At 42.1% G+C, this 25,362-nt stretch overlaps 1 protein-coding gene across 1 annotated transcript in view; it reads left to right on the plus strand.

The window, feature by feature from the left end:
• Positions 1–1,185: 1,185 nt before the first annotated feature.
• Positions 1,186–25,362, plus strand: part of Enpp6 (ectonucleotide pyrophosphatase/phosphodiesterase 6) — a 111,521-nt gene continuing 87,344 nt past the window's right edge. The window contains exon 1 of the mRNA XM_027927207.2: positions 1,186–1,435. Coding sequence (XP_027783008.2) covers positions 1,195–1,435 — 241 coding nt within the window. The 5' untranslated portion in view covers positions 1,186–1,194. The remainder of the gene's footprint in view (positions 1,436–25,362) is intronic.

Genomic DNA, 25,362 nt, shown 5'->3' on the forward strand with positions numbered 1-25,362 from the left:
CTATAGGATTGATCATAATGAGAGTGGCCCGCATCTGATTGTCTTGAGTCCTTGTAAAGCTTTGCCTGAACCCTGACACATTTCATTAGGACCCAAGCAGCATTTTAACACTAATAATAATTTCTAACATATATTAAGTCCTTATTATGCCCTTACATATCTTATCAGCCTTTATATGAATTATCTCATTTAATTTTATACCAGGCAAAGGAACACTTTAGGAACCCCCAAAATCTGGATACTGGTGCTAACTCTGGCCCTTGCCCACTTGCGCCTGACCTCCTTGGCTGGGACCCATTTTCTCCTCTGCCTAGTATTCCTACCTGAATCCTGCTGGGTTATTTCTACCTCTGCTTTTCCATTTCAAACTCTTGTCCTCTAGCTAATTATCTCATTTTTACCCTTTTAGGACAACACTGCCTAGACCAACCTGCCAAGAATGAACTCCTATTGTTCAACTCTGTAACCTTCTCTTGCTCTACTGCTCCTGTGTGAAACACTTCCTTCTACAAATGGGTTCAGGCGCCAGCAATTTATTTGTAATTGAAAAAAAAATAACAATAACACTGCATATAGATGTATATGAAGAAAAAATAAGTGGTCGAGACCTTAACAAATAATTTGTTTTTAAATGCCACAGCTACGGCAACAATGCTGGAAAGTTCACAAATAGGTCCACCTAAATCTATTGTCTCTCGTTTACGTGCTAAGTTAAGAGGCTTGGATTCCTAAATTGTAAGTGAAGCAGACAGAACGTTTAAATCAGGCAGAGATGGTGGGAGGACAGCAAATTAAAAGATTGTCCTTTCCTTGGCTCCTCCCTTTGGTTAGCACAACTGTGTAGTGTTCACTTTGTCATCTTCTAAAATTCCTCCGTATGTATTTCTGGAACATTCACCAAAAACAATGACTGCATTCCCTCCTCGGGTGCTAATTCTGGATTGTTTGGGAACCCAGCTTATCTGATGGGAGTTGGGTCTCCAGACTTTGTTGGGTGAGCAGAGATGTTTTTAAAAGGGGTTGCTGTCCCTTTAAATTTTGAAAGTGAACTTGGCTCAGGAAGGCCAGCAGCTAGCTCAAGGTCCAGCCCCTAGCTCAAGGTCCAGCCCCTAGAAGAGAGAATAGCTACAGATTCTCCATCCTCAGTCTTTGCAAGGGGACGGCTGTGCCGGGCTCGGGCAGGCTCCTGGCAGCATGGCAGTGAAGCTGGGGTCCCTTCTGCTGGTCCTTGGGCTCAGCCTGGCTCAGCCAGCCTCTGCCCGACGGAAGCTCCTGGTGTTTCTACTGGATGGTTTTCGCTGGGACTACATCAGCGATGAGGCTCTGGAATCCTTGCCTGGTTTCCAAGAGATTGTGAGCAGAGGAGTAAAAGTGGATTACCTGACTCCTGACTTCCCTACCCTCTCGTATCCCAATTACTACACCCTAATGACTGGTGAGTACTGTGTCACCCTCTTGGAGGGAGGGGAGGTCTAGAGTCAAGCAGGACACCAAAGATAGACAAGAATCTGTTCTTGGTTAAGATTTTTTTCTCCCTCCACAGTTGTATTTTTTCCCCCAAATTCTCCCAAGGACCTGTTTGGGATTCTCTCAGGGTGGAAAAGAGAACTATAGCAATCAACGATATGGGGCGATTTAAAAAGTGATTATTTGTTAACACAAATCAAAGTTCTAGCTAACCCTGGGTTTCTAAGTTCAAGTGCAAGAAATAGGCAGGTCTCTATGTGCCAGTGCCAAATTCCTTCTGTCCTTTGCTATGTGCCTGTCATCCTTGAGTTATGTTAGCTGGTTTACCAACAAGTTAGACTGTGAAAATGACCCTTTGAGACTCCTCAGAGGAAAGTCCTGGGCGACTTGGAGGCGTTTTTAGGTCACACCCTTTGGTATTGCTTAGCAATGCCATTTCTTCCTCTTTTGCCTTTTTTGGGTCAGGTGAAATGACATAGAGACCAAAAGAATTGTAGAGTTGAGATTCCTCCCTTTCAACCTCCAGCATCTATAAAAAGCAGGCAAGCCAACAGATGCAACCTTGAGAAAACAAACAAAAGTCCAGCTAACCCAGACTGCCTGGGCTGGGGAAGGTGGATTTGCCTTGGGTCATGTTTAGGTGGCCTCTGTCTGGAATTGCCTGAGCTCCAAATGTGTCAATGAACCGATCCTCTGTCCGTGCAAAAGTATGTGTAGCCCTATTTCTGCTCATGTAGTGGGACCCCCAGCTTCTGGTTTGTTTTTCAGCTAATCTTTTTAAGGGCCAGCAAGAGGTTCTCAGACAGAATTTAGCAAACTATCCAGGGAGGTTTTTAAGAATGCACTGTTATTACTGGTTATGCAGAACTTAACTATGTGCTTGGAACCCAGGGAGAACTTTGTAAATTATGTTAACAGAAAGTGGAGGAGAAGGCTGAAATGTCTTTATAGCTTTCAACAGAACACCAAAGCCAAAGGAGTCTGGAAATATGGATTGATACCCTGAACTAGGTACTCAGAACTCAAGGAGACCCTAAGAAATGATGTTAACAGAAAGGGGATGGCAATTCTGGAATTTCTGACTTTGCGTGTAGGTATTATATACACGTTTGCATAAAAATGATATACACTGATGCCCCAAATTAAAGGGGAGCGATCCTATGGAGAATTAGAGATGAAGACATGGGAAAAGAGAAAGAGATCAGACTGTGCACCAGGAAAGAATTTATTTATTGTTTTTTTTTTTAATTTCTCCCAATAGACAAACAACGAGTCTCTAAGATAAACATAATTAACAAAAGCCTCTCTGGTCCTCACTTGGCAAGCTTCTCCCCTTGTGGGGAAGCAGTTTGCAGGCTGCTGGGTCACACATAGATGTAATTGTATGTCCCAACCCGACTTCAGTTCTGTGCAGGGAGTTTCACACACCCAGACCGCCCCCATGCCAGTTGTCCATCAGAGCCTCGCTGGGAGGCGGGATTCATAAACTGCCACGTGCAGCTTTTCTCAATTGCAGTGGAAAATGAACAGAATGCAGTTGAGAAAGGCAGACTCCAGTAAGAAAGAAAGGACCATCACAACGCCTCAGAGAAACCAAGCCCGTGACACGGCCTTTTGTGATTTAGATCTACGTTCCTGATATTGGCACAAGGAATAATTTGCACAAAGTCTCTGTCACACTGAGACACCTTCTTCTCAGGCTTTGGATATTTTCCATTGTCTATTGAGGAGAGAACAGCCCTTGATGGGACAGTTTCCATGAGTGTCTGACAAAGATCTCCCCTTCACTTTCAAACCGAGGCTGACTTGAGGAGGCCACAAGCTCTCTGTACATGTTATGTCTACATATTTTTAAGTGGAAAATATGTATAATCTGATTTGAAAGTCGGCTTGGTATATAAATTGACTTGTCCACTTTTTGTAGAAGTAATACTGTACACAGATTTGTCTAGCAGGCTCGTGTTTACTATGTACAAACGTGGTTGGGTGTGATTTGTCTTGTACCTGCTGAGCAAACTCACAGTTTTGAGGCAGAATTTACAGGCGAGAAGATGGCAGGGCCTGAAACTAAAATCATCTCCACCATCCTGGAACAGACTCGGGAATCAATTTTAAATTCTTTCCCCCCAATAACCATACTTATTTTTCTACCTGATGTTGAAAAACTCCTTTTTTTTAAAAAAATAAAATATAAGGAAGAATATATCCTTTGGAAATTGTACTTAAACATATGGTTTGAGCATTTGAGCATTTTATGAACCAACAAAATTGTTATACTAGATCTTTTTGGTACCAAAAGATATGCTGTTTTAGGGTTCTCCAGAATTCACAAGAGAGGTTATGGTCACACTTCATTACATGAACACTGTGTAAAAGACAGAAAAACTTTGGCGTTCTCTTTGCTACAGGATGAGGAGTGATGGGTTACTGGGGTGGGGAAATGTTGGCCTTGGAGCTAGGAGAACTTGCTTGGAGTCTTTGCAAGGAAGACTTTGGTAGGACATTACACTGCTCTGGACCTCTGTTTCCTCAGCTATAAAATAAAATGGAATGAACTGCTCAGGTCCTAATCAGGCCAGAATTCCAGATGCTATTGGATGCAGACATTAAAAGTAAGAAATGCATAGGGAACTTTAAAAAGTTAGGGCTAGTCCCTTTCTGTGCTTTGGATGTGATTTATTTTCCAAGGGTTCATGTGTTGGAGGCTTAGTCCTTTGTGTGGTGATGCTGGGAAATTGTGTGGAACCTTGAAGAGGTGGAGCCTCATGGGAGGTCTCTAAGTTATTGGGAGACCTGCCCTCAGAAGGAATGAAGGTAGCTCTGTTGGGATCTGTGAGTTCTGGTGAGAGCAAGTTGTTTACAAAAGCCTGAACCTGACCCCTGACTGTTCTCTGGCTTCCTGTTTGGAGATGTGATTTCTTCTCCCACATGGTGCCATGATGCCATTTGCCATTAGGCTCTCACTAGAGACCAAACCAATAGAGCCACCCAATCTGGGACTACTACTCTCCAGAACGATGAGGTAAATAAACATCTTTTCTTTATAAAGTTATCTAATCTCAGGTATTTTTCTATAACAAAAAAAAAAAACAACCAAAAACAAAATCATCAGACTAATCCATTATTCTTGGGAGGCCATAGGCCTTTGTGTATAAATTTATCAAATGGCTGAAACTTCCTTGAGAGGGAGAATTTCATAGGGAGGTTATGTGGATGGTGATGGGAAACCAGCAATCGTACTTGTAAGGAACCTTGGAAAACATACATCTTAGTCACTGACATGAAACCATTAGTTGTTTTCCTCAAAATATGTTTGTATTAAGACTAATGTGAACAAAATCTCCAATAGTGATCAAGAAGATCCATCAAACAATTGATTGCTGGGGACATCGAATCATCAAACAAGGCCTTCCACCCTTCAAATTGAGGAGGGAGAAGAAATAGATACCTACTAAGACTCTAAATATAGATTGACAAGGTGAAAAATAAATTTCTGTTGTTGAAGCCACTCAGTCTATGGTGTGGCAGCCTGTGCAAACTCGAGCATGAAGGATCAAGGAGTAGTTCCCCCAAATGCTGTAGAGAACTGAGAAGAGGAGAATGTCTTTGGACATCAATGTAGCATGAGGAAGCATTTTGGGTGTGGGATTTGTGCTGGGATAAACAAGCACAAATATGGTGTAAATCATTAGGTCTTAATTTTATGCATATGGTCTCTTTCTGATGAGCTGTGGGTGGATCAACTTAGTTTTAGCAAAAATAAAACCACAGTTTAGCCAGGCATGATGGTGCACGCCTGTATCCCAGTGGCTTGGGAGGCCGTGGCAGGAGGATGGTGAGTTCAAAGCCAACCTTGGGCAATTGAGCAAGGCCTTAAGCAACTAAGTGAGACTTTTTCTCTAAAAACATACCAAAAGGGCTGGAGGTGTGGCTCAGTGGTTAAGTACCCCTGGGTTTCATCCTTGGTATGAAAAAGGGAAACCACAGTTTATATGCCATTGGAATGCTTTCTGTTTTAACTGTGGATCTTTTTGTAAAGTTATTCTCTCTTTGGGGGGTAAATTCATATTTGATTTAGTGAAGTTTAACATAAAATTGGTGGAGGATCCAGTCATGGGGAAGAGAAAAGGCTGCATATATTTGGAGGCAGCACAGCTTAGTATTGTTTTGCTAAGGCTGATGGCAGCGTTTGTTTGACATTCTGAAACACTTCTGGTTAAGAAGTTGGAGAAAGTGGCCCATAAGTGTCCTGAATAGCAGGGAGAATTTTATCTTTACGGCAAACAATCCACCAGGACATGAACATATGCTGAAATAAATTTTGTATAAGATAATTCTCATCTCAACATTTTAAAACTAATAAATAAAAGACATGGAGGTGGAGTGTTTTGAGACACCCCAGAATGTCAATTCAGAGCTGAGATGGGAGGGTAGGTATCTGGAGCCTGGTTCTCTTGCAGGCTTTGAGCCGTGATCTGTGCCTGCCTGGGGTGGCCAGAATGTTGTGCCTGTGACCTGAGACCCAGGACAGAGGTCTCCCCAGGACCAGTCCAGGAGGCAGGGAGAGCCTGAATAATGATGCTTTCTGTTTTTCTTTCTTTCTTCCTCTTTTGCTATGCTGGGAATCACACCCAGGGCCTATCACATGCTAGGCAAACATTCTACCATTGAACCACGACCCCAGCCTGAATTATGGTACTTTATTAATTCTGCATGGGCATCAAAGCAAAAACCAGGATGTTAATGGCTCAGACTTAATATTTGTGCAAGTGCATTTCCTATTATGCTCCTAGAAATTACTTGGGATATAAAATCTTAGCAGATATCAAGGACCTAATTTTCTAGAGTAAGAGACTTCCAGGTATAAGTATGGTATACTTTCCCCCTACTTTTAAGAAAATATCTGATTTAAATTAAAACCAGTCATCACTTGGACCAAAGGAAATCCATATAGAAAGTACTGGACCAATCATTCTGTGAAAGAAGTCTATATCCCCAGCCTTCTGCAGAATTCAGTTTCAGGGAGAGGTGCCCGTAAACCCACCCACAGGACCAGGGGCTAGAGAGATGGCCTCTCTGGTTCCATCTCTTCTCCAAACCCAAGATCAGCATTGACACGGGGACCTTCACCACTGTGCATTAGCTTCTTTAGATTTAGATACCTCCTCAAATAAATGATCTATATTTGATGTGCCCATAGAGGTGTGCTCTCTTCCTCGCCTCCCCTTTCTCTTGTTCCAAAGCCAGCCAGGCTTCTGTTTTTATGGTGATCTCCTAGTAAGACAGGGTCCATCCTCTGATTTGATTTCCTTGCCCAGGACCAGCATTGGGCACAGGGCATGCTCCTCTTTCCTGAGAGCCCACCTAAGTTCCAGGACACCCTCCTCTTTCTCCGTTTCTTCTTATTTCAGCAAGAGGGTTAGGAGAACCTAACTATGGGCAAGGTTGCCTCGGCCAAGAGAGCAGAAAACAGCAAAGCAAGGTCCCGTCTATGGGTTCCACCTCGTCTTTCTAACCTTTCTTTCTCTTACAGCCCTAGTCAAGGTCAATTCCAAAGCCTCTACTTCTCCCACCTCCATGGCTAGCACCTGTCCAAAACCTCCCCAGAAGCCTGGAGCTTCTCCCTGCTCTGGCTCTTCTACCTTCTGTGCTCTACAGTCTGTTCCCCATGGAAGTACCAGAACAATCCTTATAAAACCTGTGTCTATTCATGTCCTTCCTCTGTTCAAATCCTCCAAGGGATTCTGTTTTCACTACAAGAAAATTTGAAAGTCTTTACAGAACTCTTCCCACACACTCACCCAGCTCCTTTCTGACCTTATTCTTGACCACTCTTCCCCAGGCTGCCTCACATTACACAATTTGATGTCCTGCTGAGCCAAGGAGTGTCCCCCACTTCAGGACACTGAGCTCTCTGCTTCCTCTAGCTGAAATGTTTTTTCCCCAGAAAGATCCAAGATGTGCTTTTCTGACCACACTAACTAAAATAGCCTCTCATCACGACATCATTCTCTATTGTCTTACTTTCCCTATTTTTCGTATAACACCAATTTGTTTGTTTATTCCTATCTTTTCCAAATCAAATTTATTGTAGTAAGCCCGGCACGATGGGGCATGTCTGTCTTCTCAGCTACTTGGGAGGCTGAGGCAGGAGGATCACAAACTCAAGGCCAGCCTGTTCAACCTAACCCTGTCTCAAATGAAGAAATAAAAAGAACTGGGGATGTGGTCAGTGGTAGAGCAACCCTGAGTCGGATCCTCGGTACCTCAAAAACCAAACAGAAAACCAAAACACTTATTATTGTAAAGAAGCATTATAATAATAATTCATGCATTCAGAATTTCAGAGAAGTGGTTATCACTTTGATTTTAGCTACTCCTAAACCAATAAGGAGAAGACAAAAAGCTAAAATTATGCTTTGCTCATGTGAAAGCAATTAAGAACCACTTAGGTAAAGCGGTTGCCTTTTTTTTTTTTTTTTTGTGGTGCTTGGGGTTGAACCCAGGGCCTGTGCGCATGCGAGGCAAGGACTCCACCAACTGAGCTATAATCCCAGACTAGTGATTGCCTTTTATGTCAGATAATCTTTTTTAAAAAAATATTTATTTATTTTTTAGTTGTAGTTGGGCACAATATCTTCACTTTGTTTTATTTATTTTTATGCCACCTAACCCAGGGCCTCACATGCTAGGCGAGCATTCTACCACTGTGCCACAACCAGGCCCCACCCCCACCCCCCCCCCGCCACTTTTTTTTTAATATTTATTTTTTAGTTGTAGCGAGGCCCTGGGTTCAAATAATCGTATATATCTCAAAATGTCTTTCAATTTTGTTTTAAGTTTTGATTATAAGGAGGCAGCAAGAGGGTTAGGAGAACCTAACTATAGCAAGGTTGCCTCGGCCAAGAGAGCAGACAACAGCAAAGCAAGGAAGGAGGCAGATAATTCAGAACCAACGCAAAGAACTTTGAGGGGGAGCAAAGGCCTAGTTTTATGTGGTCCTGGCTGTCAGAAGTAGGAATGGGACTGACTCATTAAAGGTCCTGCAGAGGCACTTTTGGGTTCTCAGCCTCCATCCCAGTTTGCCTATGTGGCAGTCTGTGTAAGCAGGCGTCATGAGAAGCTCCTCAGACATTTGAAAACATGAGGTGGTATTATGGTCTGACTTCCATGCACCCTGAAATTCCCGTTAGCATGCTAACCCTAATATCTCAGAATGTGACTGGATTAGGAGAGAGGGTCTCTCATGAAGTAAAATGAGGTCATTTGGGTGGGCTGTAACCCCATATCATTGGTATCTTTATAAGAAAAAGGGATTGGACACAGACCATGTGACCCTAGGTGGCCCATGGAGGAACGAAGGGCTTCAGATGGGCCATTTCCATCCCCATATAGAGACTTACCTAGAGTTCCTGGTGATTTCTGCCCTGAAATCCAGGCAATCATGATTGCCTCAGTTTCCCAAGGCTGCCGTGACAAAGGACTACCAATTGGGTGGCTTATGACAAGAGAAATGTATTCTGATTGTTCTGCGGGCTACAAGTCTGAAATCAGGGTGTCAGCAGCACCATGCTCTCTTGGAAGGCTCCAGGATGAATGTGGTCCATGCTTTTCTCTTAGCTTCTAGGTTGCTGCCAATTCCTTGGTGTTCCTTGGCTTATAGATGTGTCACCGCAGTCTCTGCTTTCATTGTCACGTGGCTTTCTTCCTGTGTGCCTCTATCTGTACATCTTCCCCTCTTCATTGAGGACTCCAGCCATATTGATTTGGTTCCACTCTAATGACTCATCTTAATTATGTCTGCAAAGACCTTATTTCTGAATGGGGTCACATTGGTAGTTACCGAGGACTAGAACTTGAACATACCTTTTTTGGGACAAAGCAGTTCAACCCAGAACACGTGGTGTAGTGGAAAGAGTTATGGATTTGCCACAGAAGGCCCAGTTTTAATCTATTTTGTCACTTTTTAACTTTCAGGACTTGAACAGCTTCTTTCAAGTGTTAATATTTTTTTTATTAGTACGATGGAGAAAGCCGAACTCACCCAATAGACTTGTATAAAATTATTACTCAGGGGCTGGGGTTGTGGTTCAAAGGGCTCAGTGCTTGCCTGGCACGTGTGAGGCACTGGATTAGATCTTCAGCACCACATAAAAATAAATAAGCAAAATAAAGGTATTGTATCCATCTACAACTAAAAAATATATTTTTTTAATTTATTTAAGTAGTAAAAAAATAAAATAAAATTATGATTCCTAATACTCTGCATGTTACACATGTAATCAGTAAGATGAGATAAGCAATTTGAGACTATATCTGAGACTTAGCATAATTTAGTTCTCCCTCACATAAATGGCCCTTGGTAATTAACTCTGTACCACTTCCTCTTCATTCTGGGACCCAGGCTGAAAATAAGCAACTTCAAATGAGAAACACAGCCCACATGAAGAAGCAAAAGGGTAATGGCAGAACACTATACTAGAGTTTAAAAACTTCTGCTCCCAGTTGGTTCAAATCACACCTGCTCACATTTCATTGGCCAAAGCAAATCACTTTGCCAAGCTTGATGCCAAAAATTCAGGCATGTACAATTCCTCCCAGAGAGAGGGCCAAGGTTTATTTATTTTTAACTAGAGTGTAATAGTGTCACAGACACTAACTGATATTAGTTGCATTTTGTAAGAAACTTGTAGGTCTTGTTGTCCTTAAAAAATTTAGATGGGAGGCAAAAAAGATTTTCAAAACACTTGAAATATCAAATAACAATTTAAGGGTGAAGTGATAATAGATCAGTAGAAGAGATATTTCAAAGCTGGGTATTATATAATTTAAATGAATGGTGCAGAGAGAGAATCTGCAACTGAGAAATGAGGTGAGTTTTAAGGGTATTGACCATTTTGATGGAGGAAGTAGATCTCGAATTAACTCTTGAAAATGATTGGAAAGATTTTTAGTAGATGCATTTTGAGTCAAATATTAAAAGAAAACAAATCAATACAGACTGTGATGATATTGGGGACTTAGCACAGGCAAAGTAAGAGAAGTGTATCTTAACAAGACAAAAGAGGCGTTAAACCCATTCACCATTTGGGTGTGGGCTGGCGGGCTACGGAGAGATGAATTTATAAAACAGCAACAACAATAACGACAGCAACAAAAAGAATGAAAAAAATAAACATGATGGAAGACTTTGAAAGCTGAACCAAGGACAGTTCAAGTTCCTCCTGCCCTCCTCTTCCACTTCAAACACTCCAGCATGTTTTTGGAGGGAAGAGGAAGAGTTGAATTTGAAGAGCACCTTTGAGTTAGGACTTGCTGACTGACTGAGGAGTGAATATGAAAGAAATAAAAGGGGGCTTGAAACCTTCCCCAGACCGCAAGATATGCAGAAGCTTGAAGAAATGGGAGAAAGTTTGAAGGGTTATTTGTTTCAGTGAGATTTATTTTTTATTTTTATTTATTTTGGTACTGGGATTGAACCCAGGGGCGCTTAACCACTGGACCACATCCCCAGCCCTTTTTAATATTTTCTTTAGAGACAGGATCTTGCTGAGTTGCTCGGGGCCTCACTAAGTTGCTGAGGCTGGCTTTGAATTCGTGATCCTCTTGCGTCAGCTTCTATAGCTGCTGGGATTACAAGTGTGCACCACCAGGCCCAGCCTAAGTAAGATTTATTTGAGAAAATAATTTTTCATCAGAATATATTTCAAGTTGAGTAAGATATTCGTCAGGAGTTAGCCCTTTAGGGGAATAGAGAGTCTCTTAAAGGAGAAGTCCAGAAACATGTAGAATAACCATGAAAAGGAGTGAAATTGATCCTCAGGTCCCAAAGGACCACAGTCTATGCACTTCCTACCTCTCTGTTTGTCACACAGCTGGTAGAGAATATTTCTTACAGATACACAATTAAAATGTGCCTTCTCATCTGCATGAACTTTTGTCTAAATTTTTACACTTACTTCCCAGAGACACCTAAACAGCCTTCCATTTCCCTACCGAAAACCACAGTCTCTATAATGGGCCCTGAATTAGCTGCCTAAGGGAGCGGGCTGGGGAGGGGAGGTATCCAGGAACAGAAGCCATAAAGAGGTCTAACCAGATCAGGCCCCGAGAAAAAGATGTGTTGTAAGTATTTACAAAAATAATGTCTCTTGGCACATCATTATTTCAGCTCCTATCAACAGACCTCTCTACACTGAAGTGCCACTTTTCAAAAAGTGTGTTTCTCTTGGCCTCCACGGCGACAAGAGGGCGTTCTTATTATATGGTGTTCAGCTGCTAGAAACTCCCTCCCTGAAGCCAGGAGTGGTTAGGGTAGTGGGTAAAGCTTTAAAATGTGGTGAAAATCTTTGATTCTAATAGCAGCAAACTCTTTTGAAGAAGGTTCCTCCACATGGGGCCTCTGTGGTTTACAGACCCTGGCCGATCACTCCCCGATCCTCCTTGTCCTACCCAACCACTGATTGATAGGACCACAGGCCTCCTTCCAAAGCTTCTAGGAGTTTGGTTGAACCAGGCTGTACTCTGGACTGCTTCATCATGAATACTAGCGCCCCAAATGAGTTAAAGCCATTTAAAATTAATTCAGAGGGAGCCTGACTCAGCATGTTAATGGTTCTTTCAGAGACTTTTTAAACAACACCTACTCACATTTCAGAGTCCCCTTTTGTGAATAGGGCCTTTGTGTTCACAGACTAACCAGGGAGGACCTGGTTCAGGTCTGGGGCTCCTGCAGGTCCTGTGTGTAGCATTTGGCTCTGGGTGGATACTTGGCTTGATCTTAACCAACTCCTATTTCCAGCCCTTTTGCTAACAAGGAGAAAAGATCTAACAGCAGGTCTAGAGGCCATGTGTGTGCAGACTCATGGAGACAAAGAGCCGAAGTCGTTAACGGACCTTTGTTTTGGAATACTGCAGATACTTTAACTCCTAGAGGAAAGTAACTCCTCCCAGGTATTGTCAAGAGTAAGCGCTTTCTTTTGAGGCCCGATCAGAGAGGTCGTTGTGAGAATGTGCGAGAATGTCTGCAGCAGAGTGCCCCAGCCTGTGCGCTGGTCATGAATGGGTTGGGCCAATCACCTTCTGCTGTGAGTGGCCTTGTGCATTCATCCCATGTGTTCAACCGAAGGGTCTGGTGAAGCCAGTTGGGAAGCACTGGTAGAGCACAGAGGGTCTAGGAATGAGAGTCCAAGGACCGGGTTCCTTCTCTCAACTCCGCTGCTGTCAGCTGGGTCTTTGGATAAATCACATCATCTTCCTAGACTGAAGATCTTGTTGCTTTAAAATTAGACAATTGGGCAGGTGAAGCCCTAGAGTTATGCATTAGTGAGTACCAGAGGTGTGCTGGGGATATTCTAGGTGTTGAGAATATAGTAGTGAGGTTCCAAGGACATTTTTTAAAGCTTTTTTTAAAAATACCTTTATTTTATTCATGTATTTGTATGTGGTGTTGAGGATCAAACCCAGGGTCTCGCACATACAAGGCAAGTGCTCTACTGCTGAGCCACAACCCCATCCTCCACAAGGAGATTTTGGGGGGCCACAGTAGGAGCAGAGGGAAAGGAAGTCTGGAAGGGACTCTTTGTGAGACTCTGAAAACTTTGCCCCTCATGTGATTATAGCAACTCCAATTTGACCTGTTTGATACATATGAAGTCAGTTGTCTGCAGTTAGTTCCACTGGATGATGATGGTCTATGACAAGGACTGACCTGAGGAAGGTTGGGGGACAGCAGCAGGAAGTCCTCATGTCTATAGGTACAGTGGATATGACACCCACAGAGTTTGCCAAAGCGGCCCCTGTGCCTTAGTCTCTTCTTCCACATTCGGCACACAAATCAAACAAATTAGCTTGCAGGCTCTGCAGCATGTCTGGCTTTCCCTGAAAAATTATCTGTATGTATAAAGATTTGGCTTTCACAGGTGAACTTGAGAAAACATTCTGCTTTATGGTTGAGGGCAAAAAAAAAAAAAAAAAGAACTTAACAAACATAGTTTTTTGGGGAGAAAACCTCAAATACTGTACTCTTTAGTCACTCACTAGCAGACCTCAGGTCTACCCCAGAATAGGCTCCCCAGCCCCCTCCAACCTCCACCTTGTAACCCAGACTAATGAAAACATCGGGTTCACCCCGCCCTGACTTTGTGAACTTGAGCACCGTCCTTCCCTTTCTGGGCACTGTTTTTCTCTTTGGTAAAGTACATGGCCTAGAAGACACCCCATCCCTGAGCCTGTGGTGGAGGCTGGCAACCCTTGACACTGGGGTTGGAGCTTGTGAAGGTGTGAGAGCCTCAGAGAACACACCAAGGTCTCACCCTTGACTCCAGCAGCCCCAAGAAAAGGCTGCCACAGCACTCGGCCTGAAATGGCCCAGCAGTGATGAGCACGTGATCAGTCATTGTGAAAACTTTTCACACCTGTCCTTTGGTCTTTGGTCACAAATGCTCCAAGGTGTGAAGGCAGCCTCTCTCCCTCTTTTTATCCAACCAGCCTCCACTAGGAGGCCGGAGGCAGTGATCTGTTCCTGACATGTGTCAGGGCCCTAAGAAGATTTTGCCAGTTGGAGGGAAACACCTTTAAAGAAACCAGCAGTTATGGTTATCTATTGAGGTGGCAACTGTACGGATGAGAGACAAAGATGGGACAGAGATGTCACATTATCTTTTTGAACACTATGAATCATTTATTTGAAACAGTACATTGAAAATGTATCTGTCTCCCATGGAACTTGCTCATCTCTAGTTAAGCAGATATTTTTATTCAACATTGATTGAGCAACCCCACTTGTGGACTTAGGGGAAATGGTTTCCCGTTGGAGGTCCTCTGAGAGATGTTTCCCAGCCTCGTGGACACAAGGCAAAGGTTTGTGGTTTGGTGTGTGTTATTCTCAGTCTGTGGTGCAGGCTCAAGAGACCGTGGCGAAGGCTGCCATCCTCATCCTCCTTTGAACAACATCATCATAGCACTGTCCCTCTGAAGAGCAGGACCAAAGAAAGCCTGAGGCTCCACTTGGTCTGCAGCCTCTGAAGGGCTTCTCTAGATGGGTCCCTGGAGCAAGCCTGGCTGGTCCACACAGCAATCTGCTTGCTGTTGGTCTACTGTCCCTCAAGGACATCAGTAGAGGGCAGGCAATCTCCACATCTGTCTGTTGCTCAGAAGAGACTTGATTCATGTTTGTTGAACTTTCTTGGCTCAGTTCCACTAACTGGACATCTGTCCAGGCCCCAGGTGGAAGCTTAGGCTGGGCTGGGCTGGAGGGGGGGGGGTTGCTGCTGAGCCCCATTAGTTGACTGAAGTTCCACTCTTCCAGAAAACTACCTTGTTGTATCCATAGACCCAATTTGGTCTGTGGATCCTGCATTGTTGGAGTCCTCAGGCCTCTAAGCTTCTTCCCCTCATCTCCACACTGGGCAAGCTTCTCATGGGCCAAAAGTGACACCATTGCCATGTTCAGCCTGTTATCCTGGACTTCTCAGCACACTGTACTATCCCTGGCTTTTGCTGGGCTCTGTGGGTAGATCTAATTTGAGCTTCCAGTTATTCCCAGACTGGCCCATTCCCCTGCAGCAGAGCCAGCTGGCCTTTCCCCAAACCACGATACCCTTCGCTGTACATTTCTGAGTACAACTTTCATAGTCCATTTTAGCATGCCTTTGTGTATGTAAAATATAACGCTAAAACTATGTGAATGAGCTTGGGAATGTGTAACAAAATCCACTCTATCGCAGTCCCAAGTTTCCCAAGAGGCTTCGAGAATTAACAAAATGTAAAAAGCAGAAGATGCCTGAGAAAGACTACCAGTGCTTGTGTTTTATTGTGCAGAACAGGACACCGAGGCCTGAGATTCCAGTCCAAGAGCCAGCTAAGAGTAGGACCACACCAGTGCAGTTCTCTGAGTTGGGGCCAGCAGTTGGCTGGCTACCCTCCATGACTGGGGCTGGAGGCCCAGGCACTCTTTCCCAGTACCTACAACCTACTTTCCTGGATTGACTTCTTTGCCTAAGCTTTCAACTTTGTTCTGAGCACGCTGATCTTCCTTCCTTCCTTCCTTCCTTCCTTCCTTCCTTCCTTCCTTCCTTCCTTCCTTCCTTCCTTCCCTCTGATCCTTTGTGACTGGGCTTCTCCAGGTTGCTCTTGCCTCTTTCCTAATCCCCATTAACATATACCAAAATGCACAAGCCAAAATGGAAGTGTGATTCCAAGCACTGTGTGTGTGTGTGTGTGTGTGTGTGTGTGTAGATTTCATAAAAAACCTGGTCAAGGAGGAGGTGGAGTCACCCAGAAGGCTGTATATGGAGTTTGGACTCAGCATCCTCCCTACTTCCTCATGCCATGGATGGTAATTGAAGGCTGGCTGCAGTTCCTTAAGCTCCTTACATAATCTCACCAAGTTCTGATAGAACAGATAAGACAACAGCATTCCAGAGAATTTGCTCTCAGTCTGTGTTGAGATGTGTTATAGCAGCTAGCTAAAAACTAAGAGTCAAACGAAAACAAGAGTGACCTCAGTTACCCAATTCTCAACCACCTGTTTGTTCTTTTGAACTCATTAACCAATTGTGTAGGTATTTGGGAAATTCACTCCAGGACATTCCCTTAGTGGACATTAGATTGATGCCTAACCTTCCAACAGGGGATCACCAGGGTCCTGACAGCCAGTTGTGAATCCCCCAGTGGAATTGGGCCTTTAAAGTATGATCTCTCCCCTCTCCATTTGACTCCCCTGATTCTGTTCCAGGCTTCCCTGCAACTCTCAGTCCTTTCCTTTGCTGACACTGCCTATCACCTCCCATCATCTCCCAAACCCAAGACCCAGCTTTCGTCCACCTAACTTTTTCTTTTAAGCCTAAGTAAGATGTCCTTCCTCCAAAAGCTTTGACCAAGAGCTCGTAACATTTCAGAGTTGGATATTATTATTAACATTTCAGAGTTGGATATTATTTTCATCCATTGACTAACTCCTTTTCTGCTTTCTGGCTGAACCCTGGGTTTTGGTAACTGTATCCCCATATAGTGTTCACATATGTTCATATAGTGCATTCATGTAGGAATATTATCCATTTAAGAATGTATTGACCATCTGCTATGTAAGAAGTGCTGTTCTCAAAATGGCCTGTGTTCTTGGACAAACTTGCAATTAAGTTGGAGCAATAAATATGTAGTTTTATTGTGTGTGTGAGGGGAGTACCAGGGATTGAACTCAGGGGTATTTGACCACTGAGCCACATCCCCAGCACTATTTTATTTAGAGATAGGGTCTCACTGAGTTGCTTAGCACTTTGCTTTTGCTGTCTTTGAACTTGTGATCCTCCTGCCTCAGCCTCCCAAGCCACTGGGATTACAGGTGTGCGCCACCATGCGTGGCTTAATATGTGTTTTAATAATCATAATCATAGGACAGACTAGAACAGACATGGGGAAAATGGAGATTGTTTATCGTGTGTGGTAAAGAGGGAAGTTTTCTGAGGCGATAGTTATTTGAGTAAAGCTGAGGATTAAGGCAGGTTGAAACCAGGAGGAAAGTTCTCACAAATTAACAAGAAAACTCAAGTCAAAGTGTGGATATGGGAATGATTGGGAGAGTTTGGGGACCACAGGTGGGCTGAGATGATCACTCAGATGTTTCTGAGCAGTGTGGGTTTGAAGCTCAAGGGAGGCCACTCAAGTCTAGGATGAGACTGATAGTCTGGGAGTCAAGTCCCCAAGGTCAGAATTTGAATGTGAGGTCAAGAATTTAACAGGCCCTATAGAGAGAGAACTAGTAGGGCTGATTGGATTGGGAGGATCAGAGAGAAAATCATCTCAGGATCAGACAAGAATTTCAGATAGCCTTAGGGTAAGATTATTAACCTGTATGTAAAGTGATACAAGTTCACAAACTCGGGTGTATAAGAAATATTGCATTTCTCTATCTTTAAATAAACCTAAATCTATGAATGGTTCTTTTTTAATTAATTAATTTATTTATTTATTTATTTTTTAATTTTTTATTTGTTTTAATTAGTTACACATGACAGTAGAATGCATTTATATACTTTGATATATCATACATAGATGAGATATAATTTCTCATTTTTCTGAGTATACATATTGTAGAATCACATTGGTCATATAGTCACATATATACATAAAGTAATAATGTCTGTTTCATTCTATCTTTCTTATCCCCACATCCCCTGCCTTCACCTCCTTTCACTTCCCTCTACCTAATCTAAGGTAACACTATTCTTTTTTTTTTCATTACAAATCTTAATACACATATATACCATAATTTTTGTATCTCTGTATGTTGACACCCAATTCAAGTCTTCATACATATACTTTGTAAAAGCATTCTTCTAAGTGAGACGGCCAGACACTTGTAAAACTTCAACAACAAATACTGTGTGACTCTACTTATAGGAAATTACCTAGAACAGTCAAATTCACAGAGAACTAAAGAAAAAGTGTGGTTACTGGGGCCTGGTCAGGGAAGGGATGGAGAGTTACTGTTTACTGGATCCAGAGTTTTTCAGTTTGGGATGAAAAAAAAGTTCTGGAGGTCGATAGTGGTGTGATGGTCATACAAAAATGTGAATATAAAAATACCCCTGAAGTGTACAGTTAAAATGGTGTGAGTGGGGCTGGGGCTGGGGCTTAGTGGTGGAGCGCTTGCCTAGCATGTTTGAGGCACTGTGTTCGATCCTTAGCACCACATAAATAAATAAATAAATAAATGTCCATTGATCGACAACTAAAAAATATTTTTAAAAATGGTGCAGATGGAATATGTTATGTTTATATATATATTTGTACAATAAAAAAAATAAATAGACCTAAAGTGGACTGACCCCCATCCCAATGGGCTGAGTGGAAATTCAGTTTTAGTTTCTTTTGGGTTGTACAGGGGGGCTTCTCTTCTTCCCCGAAGTTTAAGCAAAGGTCCTTGGGTTGTATGCTGTTCCAAATACTTAGGCCCTGGTCATTGATCCACAATGGTGGTCATGTGGTTCCCCAAATGGGCTCTATTGCTTTGGGCTAGAAAACCCTGTGTGTCCCCATTTTAGTTCACAGACTCAATCCTCCTCATGGAGTTCTTCCACCAACCAATTCATCATTTCCCACTCTTGCTATACCAGCCAATTCTTTCTTTTTTCCCACTGGTCTGGGAAGGAAACATTCTACCTGGGTCAGCTTCATGGGTGTGTGACCTATGCAGGAACACAGGCTACTGTGCTTATAAGGATACTGTGCTTACGAGGATACTATGCTTGGTTTAATGCTCTGCTGCCACCATTTTGAAGTTTTCAATGGACAATAAACCCCGCATTTTCATTTTGTACCAGGTCCTAAAAATTATGTAGCTGGTCTTTCCTTTATCCTTTCCTGGTTTCTGTCAAAGGTATATACCTTTCTCCCCTCTCCTTCAGAAAAACCACCACCCGATGTGCTCAAATGAGCTCAAACATTAGCTATTGTTTGAGAAATGATAACATCTTCAAAGACCAAAGGAACTGGATACCTGCCTGACCCATGACCAAGGGGAATATACAGGGAGAAAATATGCTATCTGATATTTCAGTATAATATCTCAATATAGCATCTAATTCAGTACTTCATATTCTTGCATCTTTGGCACTTGCAATTCAGATGGTGATTTCTTTATCAGCCATGAAGTCTTAAAGATAGATTTAGGAGTCATGCTCATAGAAGTGGGGAATTATGTGAGTAGATGAGCCCCATTGCGAAGACAACAGTGAGAGAAGAGAAAGAGGTCAATATGGAAACATGGGGATGGTGCTGACATTTAGGGAGTAATATATGGAAGAAGAGACGTCAAAGGAGACAAGGAAGATGTGAAGACATACCAAAGATCATTCTACCAAAGGCCTAAAATGAAACCTAGGATTCTAGCAGTGTCAAAGTGATCAAGGAAAAAAATTAAAGTTTCCAGTAGAAGGTCAGTATTATTAAATAAAAATTAAAGAAAATAAGAAATGAAAAAGAAAGTCATTAGGTTATAGACTTTTTATTAGCAGCAAGGTTTGTGAGATCACTAGGGCGCTAGAAAGGAGAGACAGTGATTTGGAGGTAAATTCTGCATTACGAGGAGTTGGGGGTTGCTATTTGCCTGTGTAGCTGGGAATCTGGTGGATCTTAGGCATCAATATGCTAATTAGGTCTTATATATGGATCTGCATAGTTGTGATCTCAGTTGATCTTTAAAAAATTTATTAATAGCTTTATTGAGGTGTAATGCACATAACACAAGATTTATTAATTTTAAGTGTATAATTCAATTATTTTAGTATATTTTCAGAGCTGTGCAACCATCCTCAGGATAAAAGCTTAAAATATCTTCATCTTCCACAAGGGAAACCTCATATCCAATAGTTACTTCCCATTCCTATTCCCAGGCTTAAGCAACAACTAATTCTATTGCTATAGATTTGCCTTTGCTGAATGTCACGAGCCTCCATGGCTTGTGTGTGGGTCACCGTGCATCAAAGCCTAGTGGATAAAACATATGGTTTCTGGGAATGACCAGTGGACATTTTCCCTGGTCAATTGCCCAGGGACATTGTGAATTTGTATCCCGCTCTGCCATGTCTCAGACAGCACCTGAGATGGGTGTGACCTGCCAAGATGCCAATCAACCTGCTGACTGCAAGACATGGAACCAAGACTCCACCCTTGAAACCTTATCCCTGCCTTTGATGTACCTACCCCCTTGAATAAGCCACGAGAGCCATCTTTCCTTTGTCTAGTTCCAGCTCTTGCGTGGACTGGATGCTTCACTTTTGTAAATATATTTCTGACTCTTAGTCTTTTGTTCTTCACTAATTATTTTAGACTTTACATTTTTAGGCGGCTTACACCCTCCTTGGCAAGAAGAAGAACCACCCAATGAGATGCCAGCCATTGGCCCCATTAGCTGGATATTTCCTAAAAACAGAATCTATCTATCTATCTATCTATCTATCTATCTATCTATCTATCTATCCTTTTGTGTCTGGTTTCTTTCACTAAGCACAATACTTTTGAGATTTGTCCAAGTTGAATCAGTATGTCATTCTGTTTTATTCCAAGAAGTCTCTCATTGTGTGAATAGACCACACTTTAACCATACACCAGTTGTTCAACATTTGAGTTGCTTCCACTTTTGGGCTCTTGCCAATAATGCTGTGGTGCACATTTGTGTACAGGGTCTGTGTGTGGACATATATTCTCATTTCTTCTGGGGAGATGAGATGGAATTCCTGGGTCATACAGTAATTCTCTGTTAAGCATTTTGAGAAATTGCCAAACTGTTTCAAAATGGCTGCACCATTTTACATTCTCACTAGCAATGTGTAAGGGTTCTGATTTTTCCACATTTGCCTCAACACTTACTTTATTTTTTATTATAACTACTCTGGTGGGGTATCCAGTGTCATTTAATTGTAGTTTTGATTTGAATTTCCCTAATGACTAACAATGTTGGGGGCATCTTTTCATGTGATATTTGAAAACTTTCCCCAAAGAAGTTATGTCTCTTCAAATCCTTTTAACCATTTGTAAAAGTGGGTTGGCTTTTTATTTTTGGTACTAGGCGTTCTTTATATATTCTGGATATAAATTCTTTATGAGATATACGATTTGCAACCCAGGCTGTGGGTTGTCTTTTCACTTTCTTAATGGAGTGCTCGAAGTACAAAAGCATTTAATGTTAATGAAATCCTATTTATCAATTTTTCTATTACCAGTTGCAGTTCTTCTGTCATATGTAAGAAATAATCGCCTAAGCCAATATCACAAAGATTTAAACCTATGTTTTCTTCTAAGAGTTTTATACTTTTAGCTATGTTTAGGTTTGTGACTCATTTTGAGTTATTTTTTGTATATAGTGTGAGATATTTGCCCCAGTACCATTTATGGAAAAGTCTATTATTTCCCCAGTGATTTTTTTGAAATTTTGGGGGTTTTCAATTTTATTTCACTGACATTGATATATCTATATCTATATCTATATCTATATCTATCTATCTCCATCCTTATGCAGGATCATATTGCCATGAATACCATAGCTTTGCAGTAAGTTTTGAGATCGGGATGTATAAATTTTCCAACTTTGTTCTTTTCAAAGATTGTTCTGGCTATTTTAAGTCATTTGTCTCTTTATATGAAATGTAGGACCAGCTTGCCAATTTATGCAGAAAAGTCAGCTGAGATTTTGATAGGGATTGTATTGAATCTATAGATCAATTGGGAGAGTATTAACATTTTAATAATATTGTCTTTTAATTCATGAACATAGGATATATATCTTTCCAATTATTTTTATTTCAGTTTATATCAACAATGCTTTGTAGTTTCCAGTGTATCAGTGTTGCACATTTTTGTTAAATATTCCTAAGTACTTTTTTTCCTTTTGAAGTTGTGAATGGAATTATTATCATAATATTTATTTATTTATTTTCATAGTGGGTATTGAATGCAGGGTGCTATACCACTGAGCTAAATCCCCAGTCCTTAAAAATTTTTTTTTCTTTTTTAAGTTTTGAGATAGTATCCTGCTAAGTTGCTGAGGCTAATTTTAAACTTGAGATCCTTCTGCCTCAGCCTCCGGGATTATAGGGATGCACCACTGTGACTGGTCCTAATTTCATTTTTACAGTATATAAAATACAACTTTTTAAAAAATGTTCATTTTCAATCCTGATACTTTGCCGAATGTTGAAATTTAATTTAAAATTTAAAAACTAGTCTAAGTAATTCTATTAATTTTTATGGATTTCTTAGGATTTTCTGCATCCAAGAACATACAAGATCCTGTTTTCTGCAAAAGAATGCAATTACTTTTCCTTTCTAATCTTAATGTAGCTAATACATCTTTATGCCGATCTCCAGAGTTAGATAAGAACATTATACAGATGAGGGACTTTCACTCGAGAGAGAGGTTATCTTCGTTGTCTGAGATCACTTAGCCAAGAAGTGAGTACTTGAGGACCAAGCAGAGGTCCTGCCTCCAGCCCCACCCCTCTGCATGTTTACCAGGCTACCTCCGTGTGGTAGAGGCTGAATCCGGGAGACAATGGAAGGCCTATATTCCTGCAGTGCTCCTATTGTCTTCCTTGGTTACAAGAGGCCAGGGAGCAGAATGTACATTTCCCAAACATCTCCTGTATTTTTGTGCTGTGCTCAGTGCTACCCACCTTCGAATGTGATCCTCAAAAACCTTGCAAGGCAGTCACAGTTGTTCTCAGTTTACAGATGAGAACTTAAATTACTTGTTCAAGATCACAGAACTCATCAATGGAAGAACTGAAAAGCCTGGGCTCCTTTCATGACGTTGTGCTGCCTCCTCCCTCCTGCTTCCAAGGAAGGGCTGCTCGGGGCAGCGCTGTCCTGTGCAGCCGTCTGTGCCTTGGGCGGTGATCCTGCCACACACGCATCCCTGGTGCGTGAGTCTCGGCCTTTCCAGGCTTCCTCCAGACTGAGCAACCTCATGGCTAACTATTTTTTAAACCCTCCTTTGTGTGTTTCAATGGACAATGTGAACAATAAGCGCTTCTGGGGTTGAATATAAAAGAGAGGATTCAACCTCAGACACTTAGCTACTTATATCACATCGCCAAGGCTACACAGTTGTGAGAGACGGTTTGAACAGGGCTCTTTTGATAAGCCACATCTGGGATGCTGACCCAGACCACCAAGAGGCAGCTCTGGTGTGGTTGCTCCTGATTGTACTTGGTTATGGGGACTCGATGCAAGGGTGGTCCCTACATCCCTCCCAACCTGCCTCTTGCTCCCTGACACTTTTGTAGGAACTCAGTAAATGTCTTTTTAGCTTTTGCTTTAAAGCTACTTGTACCTGCTTTATACTAAATGGTTAACCGTGTCCTTCCCCATCCCATCCCCTAAGAGAAAGAGAATTCCTGCTGCCAATCTATCAAGGGTGATGATTTTAGTCTTAACAGCAGATGAAAAATCCAAATGAAAGTGACAAAGGTCACCTCAGAGCTGGCTTTACAGTTCTCTTCACCCTCTTCTCCCCAGTGCCAGACCACACCCAACCAAGGATAGGTAATAAGATCCCAAAGCAGGAATGGGTGTCATTAAGTCTTTTACAAATACTATCAAATATTACAAGAGGCAAGTAGACACTGAATGAATTCTTACAGTTTACCTTTTCAGGAAATTCCAGATTGGTGAGTAGTTCAGCACTCTGAAGGCTTAAAACAACTTCTTCTGTACTGCCCAAGAGATTTTAGGTTTGGGAGTTTAAGCCAATTATAACCCAGAGTCTGGAAAAGTCCTCAGAAAGAGCAGTTCCCCCAGGCAACTTGGTGTGAGGTAGAAGGTATCCTATGTTAGCTGAGCTACTTCCAGGTGGTTTCGTGGTCAGCAGGAGAATATGAATTTTTTTAATAACGTGAAATAAAAAGGCAATGCTTCTGCCAAAACAAGATTACTTTGTATTTAACTTAGCCATGTTTTATACGCTCTTAGTTCATTGCCAAATCCAACCCTTCAACCCGTCTCTGGAGCTGCCTTCCTATCTACATTCCCATGCAGATCCTGGGCTGCTCACCTCTTCTGTCTCTTGAAGATCTTCCTATGAGGAAAGCTGTGGCATCTGAACGTAGGGGGCTCCGGTTCGAGTCTGGGCTAAAGAGTTAGCTGAATTTTGTTTTCTCAGAAAAAAGCATTTTGGACTCAAGCTTTTTTTCTAAACTAATGAGGGGACTGAGGACTCCAAGGAGTGAATTCAAATGTTATTGCAGAACCCTCTTTTGGTTCGACTCTTTGGATCACTCCTGTCTGTTTTCTCTTGCATTCTTCTGACTTTTGCTTCTGTCCACAGAAAGGCAGGGCTGCTGCTTGCCCCTGTGCCCTTTGTCCAGCCATTGCCACTGAACTGAACCAGAACTCAGCGTAGGGTAGCAAAGGACGTCTGTGTTTCTACAATTATTTTTAAAGCATGATTTCAGTTCTTCTCCTTAAGACTCAAAGTTATGATTTAAAAAGAGGGAAAATTACCTGGTTTGAGGTAGGATTTGGGAGGGGAGGGTTAGCAACCTAGTCCAGAAATTTCTATTTAGAATCACATCCTTCACTACCAATTTCCCTGAGGGACAGAGTTTAATTCTTTTTGGGAAATAGCTAATGGACTCCATCCCTGTCTGGTCCACAAAAGAGTAAACCCTCTCTAGAGTCACAGCAGCCAAGGAGAGCTGCTGAGAGAAGAAATCCCCTGGTATAAACACGAGGAACAATTTATTACATGAACTCCCAACCATTTCCCTAGCTTAGCCCTGCTCTCTCGGCAGCTGACGGCCTCTCAGTTCTGTGACTCAGTCCTGACACACACTGACAGACCAGGGCCAAGGGGCCACCCTGGTGGGTCACAAATGGAAAGTTCAGGAAATTTAATTTTAAGAGAATAGCAAATATATTTGCTTGCTTAGTGACCTTTTCTGTCATTTTATCTCCTAACCATCTTTTTAGATCTATTTAATTTCAAGTCTAAGTGCTAATAAGGCCAGAGTTTGACTTCTACCTGGAAACTGGTCCCTCTTCTGGTTCATAACAACAGATGAAATGCAAAAATAGCTGTGAGTAGCAGTTCAGCACTCTGAAGGCTTAAAACAATTTAACAATGAACCTCACATTTGTGGGTTTATGAGGTCTCAATTTGAAATAATCTTCGCCTGTTTTATTGGCAAAACGTTTTCCTGATTTTCTTCTCCTGGGAACTTCTCCTTCAAACTAAACAGATCCTAAATTTTCAGAGCTTGGGGACAATTTGACATCAGCTCTCACATGTGGCTTCTTCTGAACTCGCTTTACCTCTTCCATTGAGACAACCTTCTGTGGATCCATGGAGGCTATTCCTAGGAACCTCCAGCTAACACAGAACGGCAACATGGAAAC

This window comes from Marmota flaviventris, chromosome 3 (assembly GCF_047511675.1).
Source record: "Marmota flaviventris isolate mMarFla1 chromosome 3, mMarFla1.hap1, whole genome shotgun sequence".
Taxonomy (NCBI): domain Eukaryota; kingdom Metazoa; phylum Chordata; class Mammalia; order Rodentia; family Sciuridae; genus Marmota; species Marmota flaviventris.